The sequence below is a fragment of the Malania oleifera genome, chromosome 9, assembly GCF_029873635.1.
Source record: "Malania oleifera isolate guangnan ecotype guangnan chromosome 9, ASM2987363v1, whole genome shotgun sequence".
In the NCBI taxonomy this organism is placed as follows: domain Eukaryota; kingdom Viridiplantae; phylum Streptophyta; class Magnoliopsida; order Santalales; family Ximeniaceae; genus Malania; species Malania oleifera.
Window position 1 is genome coordinate 74385401 of NC_080425.1, and position 23785 is coordinate 74409185.

At 36.4% G+C, this 23785-nt stretch overlaps 1 protein-coding gene across 3 annotated transcripts; it reads right to left on the reverse strand.

Moving 5' to 3' along the window:
* Positions 1-246: 246 nt before the first annotated feature.
* Positions 247-23563, reverse strand: LOC131164814 (aquaporin PIP1-3). 3 transcript variants are annotated; one of them, XM_058122299.1, is made up of 4 exons: positions 23085-23563; positions 22234-22529; positions 666-806; positions 247-573 (listed from the first exon to the last, which is right to left on the reverse strand). In XM_058122299.1, the coding sequence occupies exons 1-4, from the start codon at positions 23410-23412 to the stop codon at positions 478-480; spliced, it is 861 nt and encodes a 286-aa protein (XP_057978282.1). In that variant the 5' UTR covers positions 23413-23563; the 3' UTR covers positions 247-477. The 3 variants fall into 3 exon arrangements, with proteins under 3 accessions (XP_057978282.1, XP_057978284.1, XP_057978283.1); XM_058122301.1 differs by having other exon boundaries at positions 247-861; positions 23085-23537; XM_058122300.1 differs by lacking the exons at positions 247-573; positions 666-806 and adding an exon at positions 13565-14080 and having other exon boundaries at positions 23085-23537.
* Between the last annotated feature and the right edge of the window lie 222 nt (positions 23564-23785).

A 23785-nucleotide genomic window follows, 5' to 3' on the forward strand; every position in this document is an offset into this window, starting at 1 on the left:
CCCCGTGAGCAAATCGACTCCTGGGCTCCGTTCGGAGTTTCAGTTCTAAAACCCCAACTTTAACATTTTTTTGCGTTCTCGTCCCATGCACACATGCTCATGCCACCAGGTGGCTTTTTGAATCTCCTAAATGACCTTTGATACACGTGCCAAGGTTTTAATATGTGCAAGAGATTATAAAGGGTTTCCAGTTAGGAATCGTTTGGGCAAAAGGGACCAAACACCACACAGTAGCAAAGCACAGAATTGATCAGCACAATACAATCTTTCATAATTACTATGAATACAAGGGTACAAAAGAATTCTTCATTCCAAAACCTCAACACAAACCGAGTACAGCACCAATTACTTCATAATTTACACACATGAAGAACGAAGGAAGAGAGAGAAAACACAAAGAAGGGGGTCAAGAAGAGATGCGTGGAAAGGCAGGGGGGAAGATGAGGAGATTGGCACTCCCCAACGATATGGGGGGACTCATGCCCGAGCCTTGAAAGGAATAGCTCTGATGACAATCTGGTGGTACACAGCAGCGAGAGCAGCTCCAATGAAGGGACCCACCCAGAAGATCCACTGAGAGAGTTGAGAAATCAAAATAAGTCTCGTTAACATCAATGACGAAAAATAAAGGCAGAACTGTGTGTGATTCTGGTCATACTACTTACATGATCATCCCATGCATGATCTTTGTTGTAGATGATGGCAGCCCCCAGACTCCTGGCTGGGTTAATGCCAGTTCCAGTGATGGGGATGGTTGCCAAATGAACCAAGAACACTGCAAACCCAATAGGAAGAGGAGCCAAAATCTGCAGCACAAACAATAATCACAGAAATATTCAACTAAACTAGAGGAGCCAAAATCTGCACCACAAACAATAATCACAGAAATATTCAATCATAGTTTAGTTTTCTCCCAGTTCATGGTGCTAATCCACTGCAGTCAGTCTAACTATATATATCAAGTTCAAGAGGGGACGACCAAGCAAAACATTGAGACAGAACTGGCAACACTTGAAACTTTGATGAGCAAACATGTGAAGTATTCACAAATGTGTTTAAATCTTTTATAGATTAAGCAAACAAAAGCATGTAGCAAATTATAATGAGCTACCATACAGAAGTGGCGACACACTGTTGAAACTTTGATGAGCAACCATGTGTATTCACAAATATATTTAAATCTTTTCTAGATTAGGCAAACAAAAGCATCAAGTAGCAAAAATTATCATGAACTAGGGATCAAAGCTCAGAGGAATAACCAAATATAAACACATGTTACACAAATGAGATGACAATGTTGAAACTTTGATGAGCAAAACACGTCTGAGTAAATAGAAAATATTAACCATGCAGTTAAAGACGTCTCGAGTTAGATGAGCCATGGGATTTGGCAAGACCACCACCCTCCCTACACCCCCAACATAGAGTAAATAGTAAATATTAAAAGGTAATCAGTATCAGGCAGTTGTAGACGAGTTCTAAAATGCAAAAACAATCAAAATTCATTCAAGAAATATTGAGTTCTAAAATGCAAAAACAATCAAAATTCTTAAATATGTGGAGGTTTTTGGCCTTGTTGGCGGGGAGCATACTCTACTTCGAGATGCACTTTTAAGTAATATGATCAGATTCATAAAAGCATTACAAAAAATAAATTATTATTTCCAACTTCGGATTTGAGTTCTAAAATACAAAAACAATCAATTCTTAACTATGTTGAGATTTTTTTAAAAATGGAAAAGGGGGGGGGGGGGTTGTATTTCAACTTGAAGCATTAAAAATTCATAAACATGTACAAAATCAATTATACACAACCAAAAAATTAAAAAACTAAGTTTGCTTTGGACAGTGGGTCAAGTGCCCCTAAACCACAACAGGAGCATACCATCAAAATCTGAGTTTGCAGAGGCAGGCGGTGAGCAGTTGAGACCAGTTGAGACGGGAATGAAAATGGGGGAGGGAGGAGAAGTGGGAGAGAATTTGGCAGGGGGCATCTTCAGTAGAGTGGAGAGTAGGAAAGAAGAGAGGGGCAAATGTGTTAGAATGACATAAGATGGTGCTGACGATGGTCAGAAGGTGGAGAATGCTAGTTCAGTCAGAGGGCTCTCAGCACTATGTCAAGATTTAAATGGGAAAAAAAATTTAAACAATAAATTTGGGGGGGCGGGGGGGAGAGGAAGTGGATAAAAAATCAAAAATCTGAGTTTGCTATTGAACAGAGCACAGGTTCAAGTGCCCCCTAAGCCACAAAGGGAGTGTACACTCAAAATCTGAGTTTGCAGAGGCGGTGAGCAGCTGCGGAAGGTGATGGTCAGTAGAGATGGGAATGGAGGTGGGGTAGAGGAGAGAAACTGGGACAGGATTTGGCCGAGGGGCTTCTTCAGTGGAGTGAAGAGGAGAGGAGAGGAGAGAGGCAAATGTGTCAAAATGACAGATAACCTCACTCCGTTAGATGGTGCTGACGAAATCAGCAAGGGGGAGAATGCTCTTTCAGTCAAGAGGGCTCTCAGCACTCATTTAGAGATTTACCAAATTCACTTAATATAGACCTAAAAGAATAGCCTCTATTAGAGGCCATTAAGTGCAAACAAATCTTGCCCAAGGTGTATTCGTATGCTGATGCTTCAAATATATAGTCACCCTCTTTTGAGATGCTACTTCAATTTCAATACCACCATGCACGAGTACAAGATCACAGAAAACATTACAATAATTCTGCATTTATGAAATGATGGTCAATTTTCATCATGTGAATGTGATTATGACCAAATCTTAAAAGAGTCAAAATTTTAGGTACAATTACAAATTTTGAAACATTGGAATAGCTTTAATAAATTATTATTTACAACTGTGGATGTGACTAAATATCTTAACTTCCCAAAATTTGAAGTAATATGTAAGCGTTAAAAAAAGAAAATGACCATCATCCGTAGCTATAAAAAAATATCCAAATAATCTTTTCCAATGCTCTTACAACCTAATATAAATTACAATAATTGTGTGTTCCAAATTTTAAGAAAAGCACTTACAAGAAATTCAACACTGCATACCGATCCAAAATTTTGAAGGCTTAAACTCGGTATATAATTACAATAATTTTGATGATGAAAACAGCAACCACGTGCCAATTAGTGTCATTAAATGGTTCAAATAGCTAATTTGGTTTTTAAAAAATAAAATAATAAAATAAAATAAAATAAAAAACTCCAGAGGGAGCGATCAGAGTGCCAACAAACATAAGAGCAAGTCTGATAGCAAAAAAGTAGAATCTTGTTCAACCACTCACATGGCGCACTACACAATATTACATTGTAAAGCATTTAAACGAGTGATTGTGGTTATACAAGATAATGTACCACTGCATCGTGCATATAAAAAAAATGAGCAAGAAGCTTTATATGAAGCCTTGCAAACTCATTTTACTTAAAATAAAAATCCAAGCAAATTTTTTCCACTTCTTGGGTCCCACCTCCTACTAACAAGGACCATTAAGAAAGGATTGAGGAGATGTGGCAGGCAAGGACTACTTAAGATGTCTCTTGTGACACAAAAATTTCCTTTTCTATAAAAACATTTTTACTTTTGCCTCTCCTCCCAGCAAAAATTAGAATAAGAGTGTTTGGCCTCATTTTCGCCTCAGCTTCTCTCCTTCCTCCTTAAAAGTAAAAGGTGTTTATATTGTAAACATCGTTGTAACTTTTAAAATGTCAGCTTTTAACTTTTTTTCAAGAACTTATTAAAAGTAATGGATTTGAGCTAGTTGGTTGAACAAGAAATTACTAGGGTAGATAGCCTAACCACGTCACATTTTAGACAACTAATCATATCTTTGAATTTTGAATAATTTTGAGTGAATTTATGAAGGTTAAAATTAAACAATTATTTTTTTATTTAAAATTTAAGTATATGATTAATTTATCTAAAATGTAACTTGGTTAGGCTACCTAACTTAATAATTCCTTTAAAAAGAATATTAAGTCTATATCACATTTTAATTTTGAATGAATTTAGGGAAGTTTTACTTGACGCATTCAATTTTTTATTCAAAATCATTTAAAACCCATAGATATGATTGGTTGTCTAAAATGTGATGTTATAAGGCTACATAACTAATAATTTCTCATTCTTAACATGTCAGTATTAGGTTGCCGAACTAATAACTTCTCATTCTAATAAAAAATTATTAAGTTAGACAGTCTAACCACATAACATTTTAGACAATCATTCACGTCTTAAATTTTAAGTGAATTTAAAAAATTTTTAACTAATGTTTAACCTAATAATTAATTCAAAATCCACCTAAAATGTAACATGATTAGACTGTCTAACCTAATAATTAATTAAAATGAAATATTCGATAAAACAACCTAATTACATCACATTTTAGACAATCAGTCAAATCTTTGGATTTTAAATAATTTTTAATAATTTTAGGATAGTTTAAATTAAACAATTAATTTTTTGATTCAAAATTATTGTTAGGTATTGATTTTAGGAAAGTTTAAATTAAACAATTGATTTTTGATTCAAAATTATTGTTAGGATGCTAAATTAAGAATTTGTTGTTATAACAAATTACTAATTAGGCAACCTAACTACATAACATTTTTTATACAACCATTTATATTTTTGAATTTTGAGTGATTTTAGGACAGTTTAAATTAAATGATTAATTTTTTATTCAAAATCCAATAGTTGTTTAAAATGTAACTTTGGATAGCTTCAATTTTTTATTCAAAATCATTTAAAGCCCATAGATATGATTGGTTGTCTAAAATATGATATTATTAGGCTACATAACTAATAATTTATCATTCCTAATATGTCAGGATTAGGTTGCTAAACTAATAACTTCTCATTCTAAATATGCAATTATTAAGTTAGGCAGTCTAACAACATAACATTTTAGACAACCATTCATGTCTTGAATTTTAAGTAAATTTAGAAATTTTTAAACTAATATTTAACCTAATAATTAATTCAAAATCCACCTAAAATGTAACATGATTAAACTGTCTAACCTAATAATTAATTCAAATAAATTATTCGATAAGACAGTCCAATCACATCACATTTTAGACAATCAATTACATCTTTATATTTTAAATAATTTTTAATAATTTTAGGATAATTTAAATTAAAAAATTAATTTTTGATTCAAAATTATTGTTAGGTTACCCAATTAATAATTTGTTGTTATAACAAATTACTAGTTAGGCAACGCAACCACATAACATTTTTTCGACAATCATTTATATTTTTGAATTTTGAGGGACTTTAGGAAAGTTTAAATTAAATGATTAATTTTTTATTCAAAATTCAATAATTGTTTAAAATGTAATGTGGTTAAGTTATCCAACCTAATAAGAGAAATTATTAGATTAGAATTTGACCCTTTGGACTAGTTATGAATGTTGTTGAATTGTAAAGTCATTTCCAACATCAAGTGTAGTGGGCTGTCAACCAAAGTGGGCATTCAAAGTCCAACATGGGTTGCTTATTCAAAGTCTAAAAAAGTGAACAATCAAAATCTAACATGGGTTGCTCATTCAAATTCTAAAAGGGTGGAATTCTTCTTCTAAGTTTGGCTACCCACCTTGATACCAATTCAAAAGTTGGTTAGCTACCCAACCTAATTGTTGAAAAATGAGGCTTACAAACCCCCATAAATAGGCTTACATCCCAAGCATCTCCAAATCCAACTCCAAAAGAGAAATCAAGTACTTTCCTGCAAAGTGTTTCCTTTTGTAGCACATTTCTAGTTTTTTCTATTTTATAGAGAGATTTATATACTCCTAATTCAAGAGAGAGTTATCATTGTTCTCCTCTTATAATTAAAGAGAAAAGTTGTAACATCTTTTTTTACGTAGTGAATTCCTTCTAGCTTTACCCATGATTTTTCCCTTAATTTGTTAAGGGATTTTCCACGTAATTTTTGGTGTCAATTTCTACCCCTCTCATTTCTTATTTTAGTTACGTGATACGATTCAGACCCATTATTCCCTAAAACTGGTATCAGGGAGCCTTGTGTTACGAGTTACTATTGACGACTATTATTCATACGTGTCGTTGTATACTTTTACAATATTGTTAACATATACGAGATTTGTTCAAGTATACAATTCTATTCATTTATGATACTGTTCACGTATACGATATTGTTCACAGTGAAAAAAGTGGGAGCCGGTTCAATGGAAGAATAAATCTTATCTACTATGATGGCAGCAAAGTTCGAAACTGAGAAGTTCAATTGGCGTAATTTCTCCCTTTGGAAATTGAAGATGAAGGCACTCTTGAGGAAGGACAATTGCTTAGCGGCAATTGGAGACAGACCAACAAGGATAATTGACAAAAAATGGAGCGAGATGGATAACAATGTTGTGGCCAATCTTTATCTAGCATAGACAGATTCGGTGTTATCAAGCATCAAAGGGAATACACAGATGGTAATTTCATTACATTTTGCAAGCAAACACGTATTCAAAGGCAATTTACTGTTGCACATACACCTTAGCAAAATCGTGTAGCAGAGCGGGTAAATCGAACCCTACTAGAGAGGATGAGGGCTATGTTGAAGATTGCAACTAAATCATTCTAGGCAGAAGCAGCCAAAGCTTTGATAAATCGGTCACCATCATCAGCAATTGATTTAAAGACACCCATCACAATATTTTCCTTTCCATATATTTGGATGTCGTACATATGTGATGTATAATTCCCAAGAAAGAACGAAGCTGGATCCAAAATCCAAGAAATGAATATTCTTGAGTTATGATGATGGAGTCAAGGGGCATTGCCTATTGGATCCCACTCTGCCCTCAAGGTTGTTGTTAGCAGAGATGTAATATTTTCAGAAAATGAACTGCAAAATGAAGAAAACAACAGCACTTCTAAAGAGACTACTACTTTTCAAATAGAAGAAAAGAAAGATTCTTCTGAAGTCACACCAAAGCACGAGGAACAAGAACTAAATAAGGCCAATGATACACAAATTCGACGTCCAATGCATAAGATAAAAAAATCATCATGGCACTCAGATTATGTCATGGCAAGCAATACTATATATTGTCTTCTAACAGAATATGGAGAGCCATCAACTTTCCATGAGGTTATTAGTAACCCTAATGTTTCTCTGTGAATGACAACAATGCAGGGTGAAATTGAAGTCTTGTACAGAAATAAGACATAGGATCTTATTCCATTACCACACAGACATAAAGTCATTGGAAATAAATGGGTCTATAAGATTAAGCGAGATGACACTGATCAGGTTGAACGAGATATCGTGCAAAACTAGTGGTGAATGGATATGTTCAAAAAGAAGGTATTGATTTTAACGAAATATTTTCTCCAGTTGTTAGACTTACTACTATCATTATTGTATTGGTTGTGTGTGTGGTGTTTGATTTATATATAAAACAGTTAGATGTGAAAACTGGTTTTCTTCATGGAGAACATGAAGAAAATATTTACAAGCTCCAACTAGAAAGTTTTGAAAAAAAGGGAAAAGAAAACTTGGCTTGCAGGTTAACCAAATCTCTGTACGATTTAAAGCATGCGCCAAGATGCTGGTACAAGAAATTTGATTCCTTCATAATTAGCCTCAGATACAACAAACTCGGTGCAAAATATTGTACATAGTAATAATGATTTCATTATTTTGTTGTTGTATACAGATGATATGTTGGTTGTAGGCCCCGAGAAATAAAGAGTCCAAGAGTTGAAGACACAATTGTCTAAGGAGTTTGATATGAAGGATTTGGGACCAGCAAATAAGATTTTTGGGATGCAAATTAACCAAGACAAAAAAGACAAGAAAATTTGGTTTTCTCAAAAGAAATACTTGAAGAAACTCTTGTTGCAACGCTTCAACATGCAAGATTGTAAGTCAATTTCTACCCCATTTCCTGTCAATTATAAATTAACCTCAATTATGTGTCCTAACAATGAAGTAAAAAGAGAATGGAAATGTCTCAAGTACCATATACATCAACAGTGGGAAGCCTAATATATGTCATTATTTGTACAAGGCCAGATCTTACTCAAGCAGTTGGTGTGGTCAATCGATTTATGGCTAATCCTAGTAAAGAGCATTAGCATTCTATAAAGAGGATCCTAAGATACATCAAAAGGACCTTAGATGTTGCATTTGTTAACACCAGAGGGGTCCATGGGTGGGCTTGAGACACATGAGTGAGCACCAACTTGACCCAAAAGCTTAAGCCTATTGGGTCTTGGGCCCAACCATGTATATAAGCACCCATCATCCACTCAATTTTTTCAATGTAGGACAAACTCACAAGTGAAATTCTCAACAATCTCTCTCTCACTTGTGAGTTTCAATTGCTCCCCCTTGAACAAAAATCTCCCTTATATAGGAATAACCTCAACTCCACAACAGTTGCTCAAGTGGTCCTTAACACTGGCGCCTTAAGTGCCTCTGAACCAATCCTATCTCTCACATCTTGATTGATCCATCCCTGGCCTAGATAATCCTTATTGGCTTCTATCACACACTTGGTCCTCAAACTGTTAGCACGTGATGAGAATTAGCTTCACATCTCAACTTTTATAATGTCGCTCACCCAGAGTTACGAATCGTTGGCACTGATACCACTTGTTAACACTAGAGTCGTCCATGGGTGGACTTGACCTAAAAGCTTAAGCCTATTAGATTATATGCCCAATCATGTATATAACTACCCATCATCCACTCAATTCTTCCAATGTGGGACAAACTCACAAGTAAAATTCTCAACAGCATTATGTTACGGAGAATCGAAATTTATTGTCAACGGATATGTTGATTCAAATTTTACAAATGATCTTAACCAAAAAATAAATCCACTACAGGTTATGCGTTTACAGACTGTGTTGCTTTATTTACAACAAAAGCTAAAGACAAGTTACACATGCTTGCAAGGAGTCAATATGGATTAAAAGGTTAATGGAAGAACTCGAGCACACACAAGAAAGGGAATTCTTTTGTATTGTGATAGTCAGAGTACCTTGCATATTGCAATGAATCCGACTTTTCATTCCAGGATAAAACATACTATACAATATCATTTCGTTCGAGAAGTTGTGGAGGAAGGAAGTGTAGACATGCAAAAGAATCACACCAAAGACAACCTAACAAATGTCATGACAAAACCAATCAACGCTAACAAGTTTATATGGTACAGTAGATCCTCTTATTATAGAAACGTAAGTGGCATGGAACTAACAAGACTAGAAAGGATGGAAAGATGTTTGAAAATGATTTTAAGTGAGAAAATGTTGAATTGTAAAGTCATTTCCAACATTCAAGTGTGGTGGGCTATCAACCAAAGTGAGAATTCAAAGTGTGGTAGTTTCCAACATTCAAGTGTGGTCGGCTGTCAACCAAAGTGGAAATTCAAAGTGTGGTGGGCTGTAAAATTGGGAAAACATACACTATTATGGAATGATGGGTCAGAACGGTATCACGTAGCTAAAATAAGCGCTAAGAGAGGTAAAAATTGACACCAAATATTAGGTGAAAAACTACCTAACAAATTTAGGGAAAAACCACGAGTAAAACTAGAATGAATCCACTATGTAAAAAAGAATGTTTAAACTTCTCTTCTTTAATTACAAGAGGAAAATAACGATAACTCTCTCTTGAATTAGGAGTATACAAATCTTTGTATAAAATAGGAGAAACTAGAAATGGGCTACAAAAGGAAATACTTTACAGGAAAGTACTTGATTTCTCTTTTTGGAGTTGGAGTAGGATTTGGAGATACTTGGGATGATATCTTTCTTCTTCACCACTTTCCTATATTTATAGGGGTTTGTAAGCCTCCTTTTTTAACAAATGGGTTGGGTAGCTCACCAACCTTTGAATTGGTATCAAGGCGGGTAGCCAAACCTAGAAGAAGAAACCTACTCTTTTAGACTTTGAATGAGCAATCCATGTTGGGCTTTGATTGTCCACCTTTTTAGACATTGTACCATGTTGAACTTTGAATGCTCACTTTGGTTGACAACTCACCACACTTGAATGTTGGAAATGATTTTACAATTCAACAATGTTGAGCTGCAATAGGTGGAGACGTCAGCAGCACCAACCCTCGGCCGCTTCTGTTGAATTGATTGATTTTCATAGGAGACCGGCAACCACCTCCACCAACCTAGTACACACTTTGGTTGAAATTAAGTCAACTACTCCACCCCCAATCCATGTCAATATATATGAGATGTATATGTGTGTGGAACAGAGCTGAAGGTGTGAGGAACATAGTGAAATTGGTGTGCTCCGTGAATGTAGGTTGAGCGATGTCTCCTCCTCCTTATAATTTTTCTCCCAGTTTATAATGAAATTGGTGTGCTCTATGAATGTAAGTCAGATTGGACCGAACCACGTTGAACCTGGTGTTCCATTTTTGCTTGTTTATATTTTCTTGTGTGTGATTGTTGCTCCCCGATCCCTAACAATTGGTATCAAAGCCAAACCAGAGCAACATTGCCAGATCGAAGCAAAATCACCAGATCGGAACCTCTGCCCAGTATCTCCAAACTAAATTTTGAGCCCACCAATGTGTCCTCTTAATGAAACGAAGCCAACGGTGCAAACCGGAGTTCAAAAGGAGGTCCCACAAGCCCGCACACACCTCCGATAGACAACCGTCGTTGCCACGCGCCTTCACGCAGGCCTAGTAGTCGGCACATAATGTCACGTGCCCCCACGCACCGGCGAGCTCACGGCAAGAGATGAAGCTTGAAGAAGAGTTGACTTCAACGTCCAATCAGCATCTATGTCAACACCACATCATTGCCACGTCATCGCCTTGTCAGCCGAGTCCCACTGACACGGCAAGTGCCACGTCAGCATTGGGACCCACATATGCCACACCAACACTAGGCCCCATATTTGCCACGTCATCAAGTGGGCCCCCACATTGTCGTGTCAACAAATGACATCAACAACAGTGTCAGCCATATTGAGAATATTCCATTAACGGAGTTCAACTCAAAAGTTTTACTAGGTTTTTGGAGCCATTTTAGGTCCATTTTTCAAACAACTTAAATCATTTCTAAGGTTTTCGGCAGTCCCAAATCCAACTGTACTGTCCGTTTGAGCTTATTCCATCTCTTGATAAGCTAATCGAGATGTCAAACGAAAAGAGCTCAAAGATCAAGATGTTTGACAACACCAATTTCAATTTCTGAAAAATGTAGATTGAGAACTACTTGTTTGGTAAGAAGTTGCACTTACCATTGATGGGAAACCCAAAATCCATGAAGGAGGGTGAGTGGGAGTTGCTTCACCTAAAGCTCTCTGAACTGAGGATGACGCTAGCAAAAGTTGCCTTCAATATCAAGCACACAACAACCACCAAGTTTCTTATGAATGCACTTTCCAACATGTACGAGCAGCCATCAGCTGCCAATAAGGCACACTTCATAAAAAGGTTATTACCATGAACATGTCTGCAGGTGACAAACATCTGAACAATTTCAAAGAGCTGTCGGATCAACTTGGCTCAGTTGGAATTACGTTTAATAGTGAAATTCGTGTCTTACTAATTCTTAATTAATTGTTTGAGAGTTAGAAAGGTATTGTTACTGCGATCAATAGCTCCACAAGAAAATCAAAGCTGAAGTATGACAAGGTCATTAGCATAATTTTGACAAAAGAGATCAGAATGCAGTCAAACAATGCTTCCACTTCAAGTTCAGCCTTGAACGTGAAAAGCCGAGGAAAAGGAAGCAAGCATCATAGTAGTTAGAGGAGCAAGGTGAGCCGAGGCGCAAAGGGCCTTTGAAGCCGAAGGCGCAGGCCTCACAAAGGTGAGGCGCACAATTATTAAAACAGTGTGCAATGCCTATTTGGGATAATCGATATATGAACATATGAATATCTAGTAATATTAGAATTTAAAATGCCAAAACATTCAATACCAAAATTGGGAATCTAATGAAATTGCCAAGACAAAGGCCAAAAGCGTGAATAATTAAACACAGTTCAACATCTAGAATCCATTTAAAATTTAAAGACCTGATATCCCAAATGCCAAAACATTGTATAATATATTTCTGAAAAATGTATAGTTTCATTAGTATATTGCATTAAATGAAGGATCTACATAATTAAAAAAAGAAGCTAAATTCAAAAAAAAAATGTCATATATTAGTTATAAACTTGCATTAAATGAAACTACATAATTAATTACATGTAATATTAGAAAAAGAAGCAGCAGGTGGTAATAGTCTAAAAATTCAGTATTTTCATACACTTCATTAACACTCATACTTTTGGTCAAATTAAAAACTCATGTCACAACTTTAATTTGTATCAACTATAATTGTAAAAATAAGACTATGTATACATATTTAGGTTATCTTGAGTATTATTCATAGAGTATAGTATTTATGTAGTATATTTGTTGTGTGCAAGTGGAAAAAAACGTATAAAAGAAAAGTAAATAATTTCAGCTTATTTACCTACTGCACAACAGTCAATATTTTTCACATATCTGAAGTTGTAGACCTCAAATTGAGCTAATATTTTATATCTAGAAGGACAAGACATATATATATCTACAACTTTTATCTTTTGAATCAAATTCGCTGTGCATGTAGGTAAAATATAGCAATCAATTTAGGTGAAGACAAGTCAACAATGTTGGCTGCGTGCAGCTTACTATTTTGGACATATCTGGAGCTCCAAACCTTGAATATGAAATTTGGTATCTGAATGCCGAAGACATAGGGTTACAACTTTCATGTTTTAACCAGCTCCCAATTCCATATGTAAAGGGGTAAAAATGGAACAATCTCGTGGAAATTGATAAAATTCCAGCTTGTGCTCAAACTTGTGCTTGTGATGTGCCTATAGAAGAAACCTTGGGAGAGCTCTGGGGACACAAAATTCTTACCATTCTTCTTCCAAAATTGTTGTAGAACTTCTCTCTCATGTTTGTTAGATGAATTGTAAGTTAAGTTAGAGTTCTTAACAAGGCTAAAGATGAACTTCTATGTGTAGTATTTCTACTTCTTTGCAACTTTGATTCAAATTGGAGTTTAATAAATGTAATATTTTTTATTATGCATGAAGCTCTTTATCATTTTCAGTTAAACCAAAGATTATAATTTTCAAGTTCGTATAAATTCAGTCATGTTTTCTTTATGTGATTTTTTTTTAATCATAGTTTTATTTTATAGGTTGATCTTTTACTACAATATTATTGGTAGATATATTATCGATTTTGGATAACTTATAAGATAACATCTTCTTGTTCTCAAGGAAAAAGAGTTTTATGCATATCAAATACATTTGCTTATCATTTGTTCTTCAAAGAAATACTTTCCAATTGAAGGTTTGGGACGTGAAATTTTCAATTGAGTTATAAAATTGAATCAAAGTAGGAAATAGATTTACAAAGCATAGAAGGGATTCTATGATTAAAAAGAAGTCGCATAAAGAAAGCATGACTGAATTTATACGAACTTGAAAACCATAATCTCTGGTTTAATTAATTAAAAAGAAATCGCATAAAGAAAGCATGACTGAATTTATACGAACTTGAAAGCCATAATCTTTGGTTTAATTGAAACTGAAAATGATAAAGAGTTTCATATAAAATCAAAAATATTACATTTATTAAACTCCAATTTAAATCAAAGTAGAGAAGTAGAAATACTACACATAGAGCTTCATCTCTAGCCTTGTTAAAAACTTCGGCCCAACTTGCAATTCATTTCACAAACTTTAGAGAAAAGTTCTACAACAATTTTGGGAGAAGAATGGTCAAAATTTCGTGTCCCTAGAGCTCTCCCAAGGTTTCCTTTTATAGGCATCACAAGCACCTTATGCAAGTTTGAACACAAGCTGGAATTTTATCAACTTCCACGAGATTACTCCATTTTTACCCCTTTACACATGGAATTGGGAGTTGGTCAAAACTTGAAAAGTTGTAATCCCATGTCTTGGGTATTCGGATACTAAATTTCATCTTCATTCAAGTTTTGGAACTCCAAATATGTCCAAAATAGGAAGCTGCATGCAGCCAGCATTGTTGACTTGTCTTCACCCAAATTGATTGCTATATTTCACCTACATGCACACCGAATTTGAATTTATTCAAAAAATAAAAGTTGTAGATTGTCTTGTCCTTCTAGATATAAAATATTAGCTCAATTTGAGGTCTACAACTTCAAATATGTTCAAAATATTGACTGCTGCGCAATAGGTAAGCAAGCTGAAATTGTTGATTTTTCTTTCACACGTTTTTTTTCACTTGCACACAACAAATACACTACATAAATACTATACTCTACGAATAATACTCGAGACAACCTAAACATGCAGCAAGCAATAGAAAAGAACTAAAAAATAAGAAGCAAAAGAAAAACTGAAGAAGAAAAGTTGCAAAAGAAGTAGAAGAAGAAGAAAAAGAAGACTTAGTTTGAACTTCAAAGTAGATGAACTCACGAAGGCTTAAAGGCTTGAAGACAAGCTCGTGAAGAGCTCCTACTGGATGGAAATGTCCATGACGAATTCACGAAACTCCTGACGAACTCGAGGACTCCTGTTGGTTCGAAGGATTGAAGATGAACTCATGACTACAGGTTCAAAGGATCAAAGATGAGCTTGCAACTGCTAGTTCAAAGGGTCAACGACGAACTCATGAAACTCCCGACGAAATCGCGAAGATGACGTGACGAACTCACGACTGCTTTGAAGGCTAGTAAACGAACTCACGAGGGCTCCTACTAGTTCGAAATGAAATCGCGAAGGGTTATACTTCTTCAAAATGTTAAAGACGAACTCACAGTCCTAGTTCGAAGCTCGAAGATGAGGTTGCAAAGCCTTCTGGTTAGTTCGAAGGCTCGCAAACAAACTCACACAACTGGTTTGAAGAATCGTGAAGTCTCCTGTTGGTTCGAATGTGCAAGACAAAGGGTCATGGGGCTTGGAAGGGCCAAAAGGGGATAGGGCTCCTGTTTGTTCGAGTCGAATGAGGGCTACGGCTCTGGCTATGGCTATTACTCTCAGTTAAAAGTCTAAAAATTTACAAGGCGCAACTCAATGAGCCTGTCACCTCATTGCACCTTGTCTCGCCTAGCCGCCTCTTGCAGGTCGCCTCGCCCCGCATGGTTTGAGGCATAAGCCTCTTCGCCTCACTGCGCCTCGCGCCTTTAACTACTATGGTGGCCATGGCCAATCAAACAATCACGGCAAATCTAGGAGGCGGTCCAGATCCAAAAATCCCAAAGATTCTCAGGGCACAAACAACATTGAGAGATGGAACTGTAAAAATATCGGGCATTACAAAAACCAGCACATAGGTCCAAAGAAACAACATGAGGCGAAGACAGAAGCAAATGTCGCTTCTTCTTCAAGGAAAGGAGATATATTGATATGCTCTTTGGAAAGCAAGTAGGAGTGGGTAAGGACTCTAAAACCTCATTTCATGTCACTTGCAGTAGAGATTACCTAGAGGAGTATACACCAAGTGACTTCGGTAAGATATACCTTGGCAATGATCAACCTTGCGACACACCCAGCAAGAAAATTGTAAAGATCAAGATAAACAGGTCAGTATGGAAGCTGAAAGATGTCAGATATATTCCAGACCAGAGAAAGAACTTGATCTCTATTGGTCAATTGGTAGATGAGAGATACACAACATTCATTGGCGATGAATGGTGCACTGACGATTGCCAGGAGCTAAGAAAAGTGAAACACTTTATCTAACCTCCAATGACTGCATGTCTTTTCAGTTGCTTAAGGAAATGTGATAGCAACATTTGGCACCGACGACTCACTCACATGAGTGAGAAGAGACTCAGGGTGATACACTCAAAGGAAAAATTGAGTGAATTGAGTGGCCTATGATCAGTAGAGATAAACATGTGCCAAAATTGCATACTCAGGAAACAGAAAAGGCTTAGTTTCCAAACATACACTCATACCCCAAAGGAGAGACTTGAACTAATCGATTCAGATGATTGAGGACCAACGACTGTCTCATCCACAGGCGAAAGGAATTACTTCGTTACATTTATTGACGATCATTCTCGAAAGTTATAGGTTTACTTTCTGACATATAAGTCAGATGTCTTTGATACTTTCAAGATATGGAAAGCAATGGTTGAAAATGAAACTAGAATAAAATTCAGAATAGCAGGAATCCAACAGACATGTTAACAAAGGTGGTGACTACAGAGAAGCTGAAGTTGTGCTCAACTTCAGTTGGTCTTCACGCAGTTGGTCTTCATGCTTGAAGATGTGAGCACATCATTTACCTATACACTGGTTGAGATGATGCTTTCGTTTCCAAGTGGGAGATTGATGAGCAGTAGGTCGAGACGTCGGCAGCACCAACCCCCAACTACTTTTGTTGAATTGATTGATTTTCAAAGGAGACTGACAGTCATCTCCACCAACCCAGCACACCTTGGTTGAAATTAAGTCAACTATTTCGCACACATATACATCTTATATATATAGCCATGAATTGGGGGTGGAGTAGTTGGCTTAATTTCAACCAAGGTGTGCTGGGTTGGTAGAGGTGGCTGCTGATCTCCTGTGAAATATAAGTCAGATATCTTTAATGCTTTCAAGATGTTGATAATGAAACTGGTATAAAATTCAAGGTAGCAAGAATTCAGCAGACAATTTGACAAAGGTGGTCTTCAATTGGTCTGAAGTTGTGTTCAACTTCAATTGGTCTTCTTGTTTGAAAACATATGTGAGCACATCATTACCTATACACTGGTTGAGATGATGTCTCCGTCCTCAAGTGGGAGATTGATGAGTTGCAGTAGGTCAAGACGTCGGCAACACCAACCCCCAACTGCTTTTATTGAATTGATTGATTTTCAGAGGAGACTAACAGCCATCTCCACCAACCTAGCACACCTTGGTTGAAATTACGCCGACTATTTCACACACATATACATCTCATATATATAGCCATGGATTGAGGGTCGAGTAGTTGACTTGATTTCAACCAATGTGTGCTGGGTTGGTGGAGGTGGCTATCGGTCTCCTTCGAAAATCAATCAATTCAACAGAAGCGACTGGGGGTTGGTGCTGCTGACGTCTCAACCTACTCTAACTCATCAATCTCTCACTTGGAGACAAAAGCATCATCTCAACCAATGTATAGGTAAATGATGTGCTCACATCTGTCTTCAAGCATGAAGACCAACTAAAGTTGAGCACAACTTCAGCTTCTCTACAGTCCAACCTTTGTCAACATGTCTGCTGGATTCTTGCTACCTTATATTTTTTCAAGGTAGCCAAAACTTCGTCCTCTAATAAAAATAGGACGAAGTGATAATAAAGTCCAATGTGTTTGGTCCTAAATGGCAAAGAACTCTGCGTTTCATTCCAGAACCAAACACATTGGACTTGCTTTCATTTTTTCAGATCTCTATTAGAGGACGAAGTGCTAGCACTTAAAAAAAATTCAAAGTAGCAAGAATCCAGTAGACATGTTGACAAAGGTGATGACTACAAAGAAGCTGAAGTTATGCTCAACTTCAGTTAGTCTTCATGCTTGAAAACAGATGTGAGCACATCATTTACCTATACACTGGTTAAGATGATGCCTCTGACTCCAAGTGGGAGATTGTTGATTTGCTGTAAGTGGAGACATTGGCAGCACCAACCTCCAACCGCTTCTGTTAAATTGATTGATTTCTAGAGGAGATTAGCAGCCATCTCCACCAACCCAACACACCTCTGTGGAAATTAAGTCAACTACCTCACCCCCAATTCATGGCTATATATATGAAATGCATGTGTGTGGAAACAAAGCTAAAGAAGGTGTGAGGAACAGAGTGAAATTGAGTTGAGAGAGAGAGAGAGAGAGAGAGTTGAGTTGAGCGGTGCCTCCTCCTCCTTGTAATTTTTATCCCAGTTTATAGTGAAATTGGTGTGCTCCGAGGACGTAGGTCAGATTGGACCAAACCACGTTAAACCTAGTGTTCTATTTTTGCTTGTTTATATTTGCTTGTGTGTGATTGTTGCTCCCCAATCCCTAACAAATAATGTAATGCAAGTGCAGGGTGCAACAAACAAAAAAGAGTAGCAAGCTTAACAAATATGAAACTCAACCCATTTTATTAAGATAAATATCAAGTACGTCCTTATAACAACTCAATTCCTACAAACAAGTGATATTAGAATTAGCATTATTATTATAAGAATGGATTTCATTGTCAATTTCCTAGAGATAGTAGTAAAGATATTATTTTTAAAAATGTTCTAGCATTTTAATGTATTTGTATTTGTGTGACTTTGAATGTGATGATTTTTAATGCATTAAATGAAAAAATATTCCTTAAAAAGACAAGTGTCGGTATGCTAGAACACTTGTTAACACTTTTATTTCTTTTTAAGAAATATTTTCCATTTAATACAATAAAAAATCTCACACTTCAATGTCAACTATTAACATTAAATTCAAGAACATTTCCTAAAACATCTTAACACAAAGGTTTTTAATAAATTGAGGATTTGACACATACAAAAATACAAAAATAGGGTCAAAAGCAAACAACATTTTATTTGGGTTGATATCAAGATGCAATCCCACAAAAATAATCTATAGAAGGGTAGTCTCCAAGTATTTGAAAGGCAAAAGTAATCAAGCCTGCAAAAAAAAATTAAAAAAATAATAAAAAACCAACAACAAGAAGAAAGGGAAAGGTGTGGTGAGGAGTTAGGATTGGAGAAAAGGCATAATGAATCTTCAAGCCCCCAACACAGCTAGAGGCACTGAAATGAGTGCAGCAACATTTAACATTACCTTGTGACAAATGAACTAAATTATTTCCTCCCTCCAATATGACCTTTAAATGGTTACAAACAACCAACTATTTTGTCCCACTCAATCAAGGCTTTTCTCCATTCTTATGGGCCCATTTTTCGTCCATGCTTCAGTTACTTGGGCAATGCTTACGCTAACTTACCATGGGGCTCACATCCAATTTGCATTTTGATTTCTCAAACCACCCTTTCATCTTGATTGCACCCTTGTCCGCATCTTCAGGATGCGGCAACCCCAATTTTTGTAATATATGCTTTCCATCTTATTTCTCTATGATGGGAATCAACATGCATCTCGAGCATCTTTCGTGGATGTTGTGACGCGTGGTCGACCACCCGAAGTCCACCATTGATGTGAACTTTATTTGCAGCAATTTAAGCTCCTCTTAGAAGCTAGCTTGGAAAGAGCATGACAGCTTGCAAGTCAAAGAGTCCTGGGTTTTCAAGAAGCATTTTAAGTTCCTAGACTCCACTAACATAATTATTCTAGTTCCTAGGCACCTATTTCCTATGACAAACTATTTCCTAGAAACCTCATTACCTATGTTTTAAATGTTTTTACTTTTACATTTTCGTTAATCTTTTATGTGCAAGTCATGTGCATGCAAGGCTATATATGTCATCACTTGTCTGTAAAAGGCATCTTGCATTATCAATTAAAAAAATAAAAAATTTGCTTGAACTTGTGAATCTTGTTCCTTTTCTTGTGAGTAGTGTGAGGCTACGGTCTCCCCGGATATTGGGTGGTGAGAGACCACGACAACATCAACGTCATCATCAACACTACACACCCACACCTCTTTCATCCCACTCAATCAAGGCTTTTCTTCATTCTTATGAGCCCATTTTTTGTCCACACTTCAGTTACTTGGGCCACGCTTACGCTAACTTACCATGGGGCTCACATCCAATTTGCATTATGAACCACCCTTTCGTTTGATTGATCTATGTGTTGCACCCTTGCCTACATCTTCAAGATGTGGCAACCCCAATTTTGTAATATATGCTTTCCATCTAATTTCTCTATGATGAGGATCAACATGCACCTCAAGTATCTTTCGTACATATTGTGACACGTGGATGACCACCCTAAGTCCACCATTGATGTGAACTTTATTTGCAGCAATTGAAGCTTCACTTTATTTGCTAGCTTGAAATAAGCATGACAGCTTGCAAGTCAACGAGTTTTGGGTTTTCAAGAAGCATTTATTTCATTTTTAAGTTCCTAGACTCCTTTATCATAATTATTCTAGTTCCTAGGCACCTATTTATTATAACAAACTATTTACTATGACACAAACTATTTCCTAGGAACCTCATTACCTATGTTTTAAATGTTTTACTTCAATTTTGTATTTTATTTAATCTTTTAAGAAGGCATGTGCAAGTCATGTGCATGTAAGGCTATAAATATGTCATCACTTGTATTGTAAAAGATATCTTGCATTATCAATTGAAAAAAAAGAAGATTGGGTGAGTGAGTAGTGTGAGGCTACATTCCGTATCCCCGAAGATTGGGTGGTGAGAGACCACGACAAAATCAACGTCATCACACCCACACCTCTTTCATAGCTCACAACCATAGCCACCTCAAGCTTCATTCTTGTCTCAAGATTCCTAAGGATCAACAAGCTTGTCTGTGGTGCGATTAAGTACTCATGTGTCTTGGTGTTTGACATTCTGAACCTTTTGGTAAGCTCATTTCAATTCCTTATTTGTGATCATCTAATATAGCCCCTAAAGGTACCTTCTAAGCCTTGAAACTCTACTCGAAGCCTTAATTGAAAAACCTTGTTCATTCTCTTTGAATCTTCCTAGATTTTCAACATGAACATGCTTAGGAATATTTGATTTGTACGCTAGGACTTGTAATCTAAAACTTATAATATAACATCTTTTAAAGTAAACTTGATTACTTGAGTGAAATGATCAACTAAGGGCTTTGAACCAAATCATATATGTTTTAAAAATCTCAACAACTTGTGATCATTAGAGTTTGTGATGTTCATACTTGATTAATTCAATTCTTCTCATAGATTGTGATATTGTGTTTGTACTACAAAAAAGGTCAATCGTAGGACTAGGGCTACTTAGAACCATCCAACATCACTCTACATTCTATGTATCAAATCCCCCATTTTAGTAAGAAACTCCCTTCACAGGTATCCCCAATGTCACTTTTTAGTGATAATTAGATTGAAGAAAGAAGTTGCTAAACAAATTTTTCTACAAAAGACTTAACATATAGACTTACACAGAAAAGACAAATTTTGATGAACATAACAATGATAATCATGTGTTTCTAATTTCAAATAACCCCTATTGTCTCATTAATTTTAAAAAAAAAAAATGCTTTCGTGAAAGGTTTTCTCTATAACAACAATTTTCTCAATATTACAATAATTTGAGAAAAAAATTGCTTGAAAACTGCATATTTCCTTCCCTTTACAAGTACAAAAACAAGAACATGAAGTGAAAGCTTTCTAAAAAGTTATTAAAATTTTGATTAGTTGTGAAAGGAAAATCCACCCCCTCAGCATCAAAGAATCAAAATAGCAGCCTTCCTCTGAATCCCCTCACCCGCCCCTTCTTTATTTTCCTTTTTCTATCCTTACCTGTTCCCCTTTCTCTTCACTTCATACCTTATCTACACATTTTTTTTTTATAGAAATATACATTTGGTACATTTTTCCATCACTATTTTTTTCCCTATTAGATTCATATTTTTTCAAAGAAAAATAATTGGGGATCGTACAACTACAAATGCATGCCATGAGCCCTTTTTGTATAGGCTCATCCCCATCACCGTACCGTGAGCACTTCCCAGTGCAAGCACGACAATCCAGCATTTATTAGACCAAGTGTTTTTTATCGCGTCTGCATTGGCAGAGGCTTAACACCAGTGTGGTGGGGGTGAGCCCACACTGAGTAGCTAAAAAGAATTAAAGCCCTTCACAGATTGCGAGCCTATCCATATCCCAAGAAAAAAGCAAAGATTAAGCCACTCCATCTACTCCTAGCCAATCATGTGAAAAATATCAGAGGTGTAACAAGCTTACTATAGCGTACTTATTTCAGAAAGGATTTAGAAAACCCCTAGAATCATCATACAAATATCAAAAAGCAAGAAGGGGTAAATAATCAAAAGAATTTCAGCAAGCTAACCAAGAAAATCATTTCAATTATTTTAGCAGTCTTTGGTCACAACGACTAAAGCATAAAGCACTGTAAATGGTAAAGTCTTAAACAAAAAGAAAATGCACAATGAACAATAGCTGTGTTCTAATTTGACCCAGTCACAAAGCACAAGAAGTTAAAGCATCAAAACGAGTATTAACCACAGATGTAGTACAATTAGAAACATACATCCCATATACCGTGTAATAATGTTTTGAGAAATAGAGAGAAAGGAACAGATAACATACAGGGACGTGAGAGTCTCTGGCGCTTCTTTTTGCGTCAGTAGCAGAAAAGACAGTGTAGACGAGAACAAAGGTGCCAACAATCTCAGCACCAAGGCCATCACCCTTGGTGTAGCCATGGTTAACCACGTTTGCCCCACCACCCAACATCTGGTACTCGGACTTTTGGAAGCCCTTCACAACACCTGCACCACATATGGCCCCAAGGCACTGCATCACCATGTAGAACACTGCCCTGGTTAGGGACAGCTTTCTTGCCAACAGCAGTCCAAAGGTCACTGCCGGGTTAATATGTCCTCCTGTTGCATTAATTAAGCACAACCTCAAGTGATTAGTCAAAAGTTTGTTTCCATCACTCCCAAAGAAAAAAAAATCTCAAACAGCTTAGACCCAACGTCAGGAAGAAGAACAGGAAAATAAACACAATGGACATCAGAAGCGTAAGAGTAGAGAAGATATGTAAAGCCATAGCTAAAATAAGAAGGTACCCACATCAGGAAAAAGAATGAAATGAAGAAACTAGGGAATAACAGAATCAACACAAGCAGACAACGGAATAGCATGAATATGGAAGAAAATGGAAAGCCCTGTCTAAAATCAGAAGAGACCCACATCAGGGAAAAGAACAAGAAGAAGATCTTAGGGGAAGAACAACAAAATCAACACCAACGAATAACGAAAGATTAAGAGCAAAAAAATAATGGAAAGCTAGCTATAGCTAAAATAGGAAAAAGACCCACATCGGTACAGAGAAAATAAACAACAAATAGGAGTAGAGTAGCCAAGATACAGAGAGCAATTTAACAGAGGAGAGAAACAGAACCCAGTTGCAGTGAGAACATAGAGGGGCTAACCTGAGATGCCGGCAGTGCAGTAGACAAGGGCAAAGATCATACCACCGAAGGCCCAAGCAATACCTTGAATACCCACAGAAGCACACTTGCTACTGGACCTCCCCACACCCATAACAGTCAAGACAGTGATGTAGAGGAAGAGGAAGGTGGCGATGAACTCAGCAATGCCAGCCCTGTAGAAGGACCAGGACTTCAACTCCCCAGGCTCAAACAGGGGAGCTGGGGGTGGCTCCTTGTAGTCCTTGTCCGACTGAGCCGCTGTGCCCAAGGGCTGCCTCTCCGAGAACTTGTTGGCTCCCAGCCTTACATCTTCCTCCTTCCCCTCCATTCCTACTACTCCCTGTTTTTATTTTTTGTCCTCTTGATGACACTCCCTCAGCACTGCCCCAAACCAACTGCAAGCAGAACCTCAACCAGGACTCCGCAGATGCAACGCAAAGAGCAAGGAAAGGGTTGGGGTTATTTATAGAAGGCAACTCTATTATATATTTAGTTTCTTGACTTTATTTATTTTCTTTTTTTTTGAAAATAAAATATATAATTATACAGTTATACCATTAATTATATTCCTTCTAACAAATATTTTTTTATAAAAAACACTAATATCCCTTAATTAAATATATTTATCTTTCTAAAAATTTTAAAATTTGAGAAATCATCTCTTTATATTGCACAAAAAGACAAATTTTTTAAGACCCATT

Excerpts from the sequence above, each read along its gene's own strand:
- LOC131164814 (XM_058122299.1), bottom strand. The coding sequence starts at position 23,412 with ATGGAGGGGAAGGAGGAAGATGTAAGGCTGGGAGCCAACAAGTTCTCG. Across the intron at positions 807-22,233 it reads CCAGAGACTCTCACGTCCCT|ATTTTGGCTCCTCTTCCTAT; the intron begins GTATGTTATCTG and ends TTTGTGCTGCAG. Across the intron at positions 574-665 it reads ATCATGCATGGGATGATCAT|TGGATCTTCTGGGTGGGTCC; the intron begins GTAAGTAGTATG and ends CAACTCTCTCAG.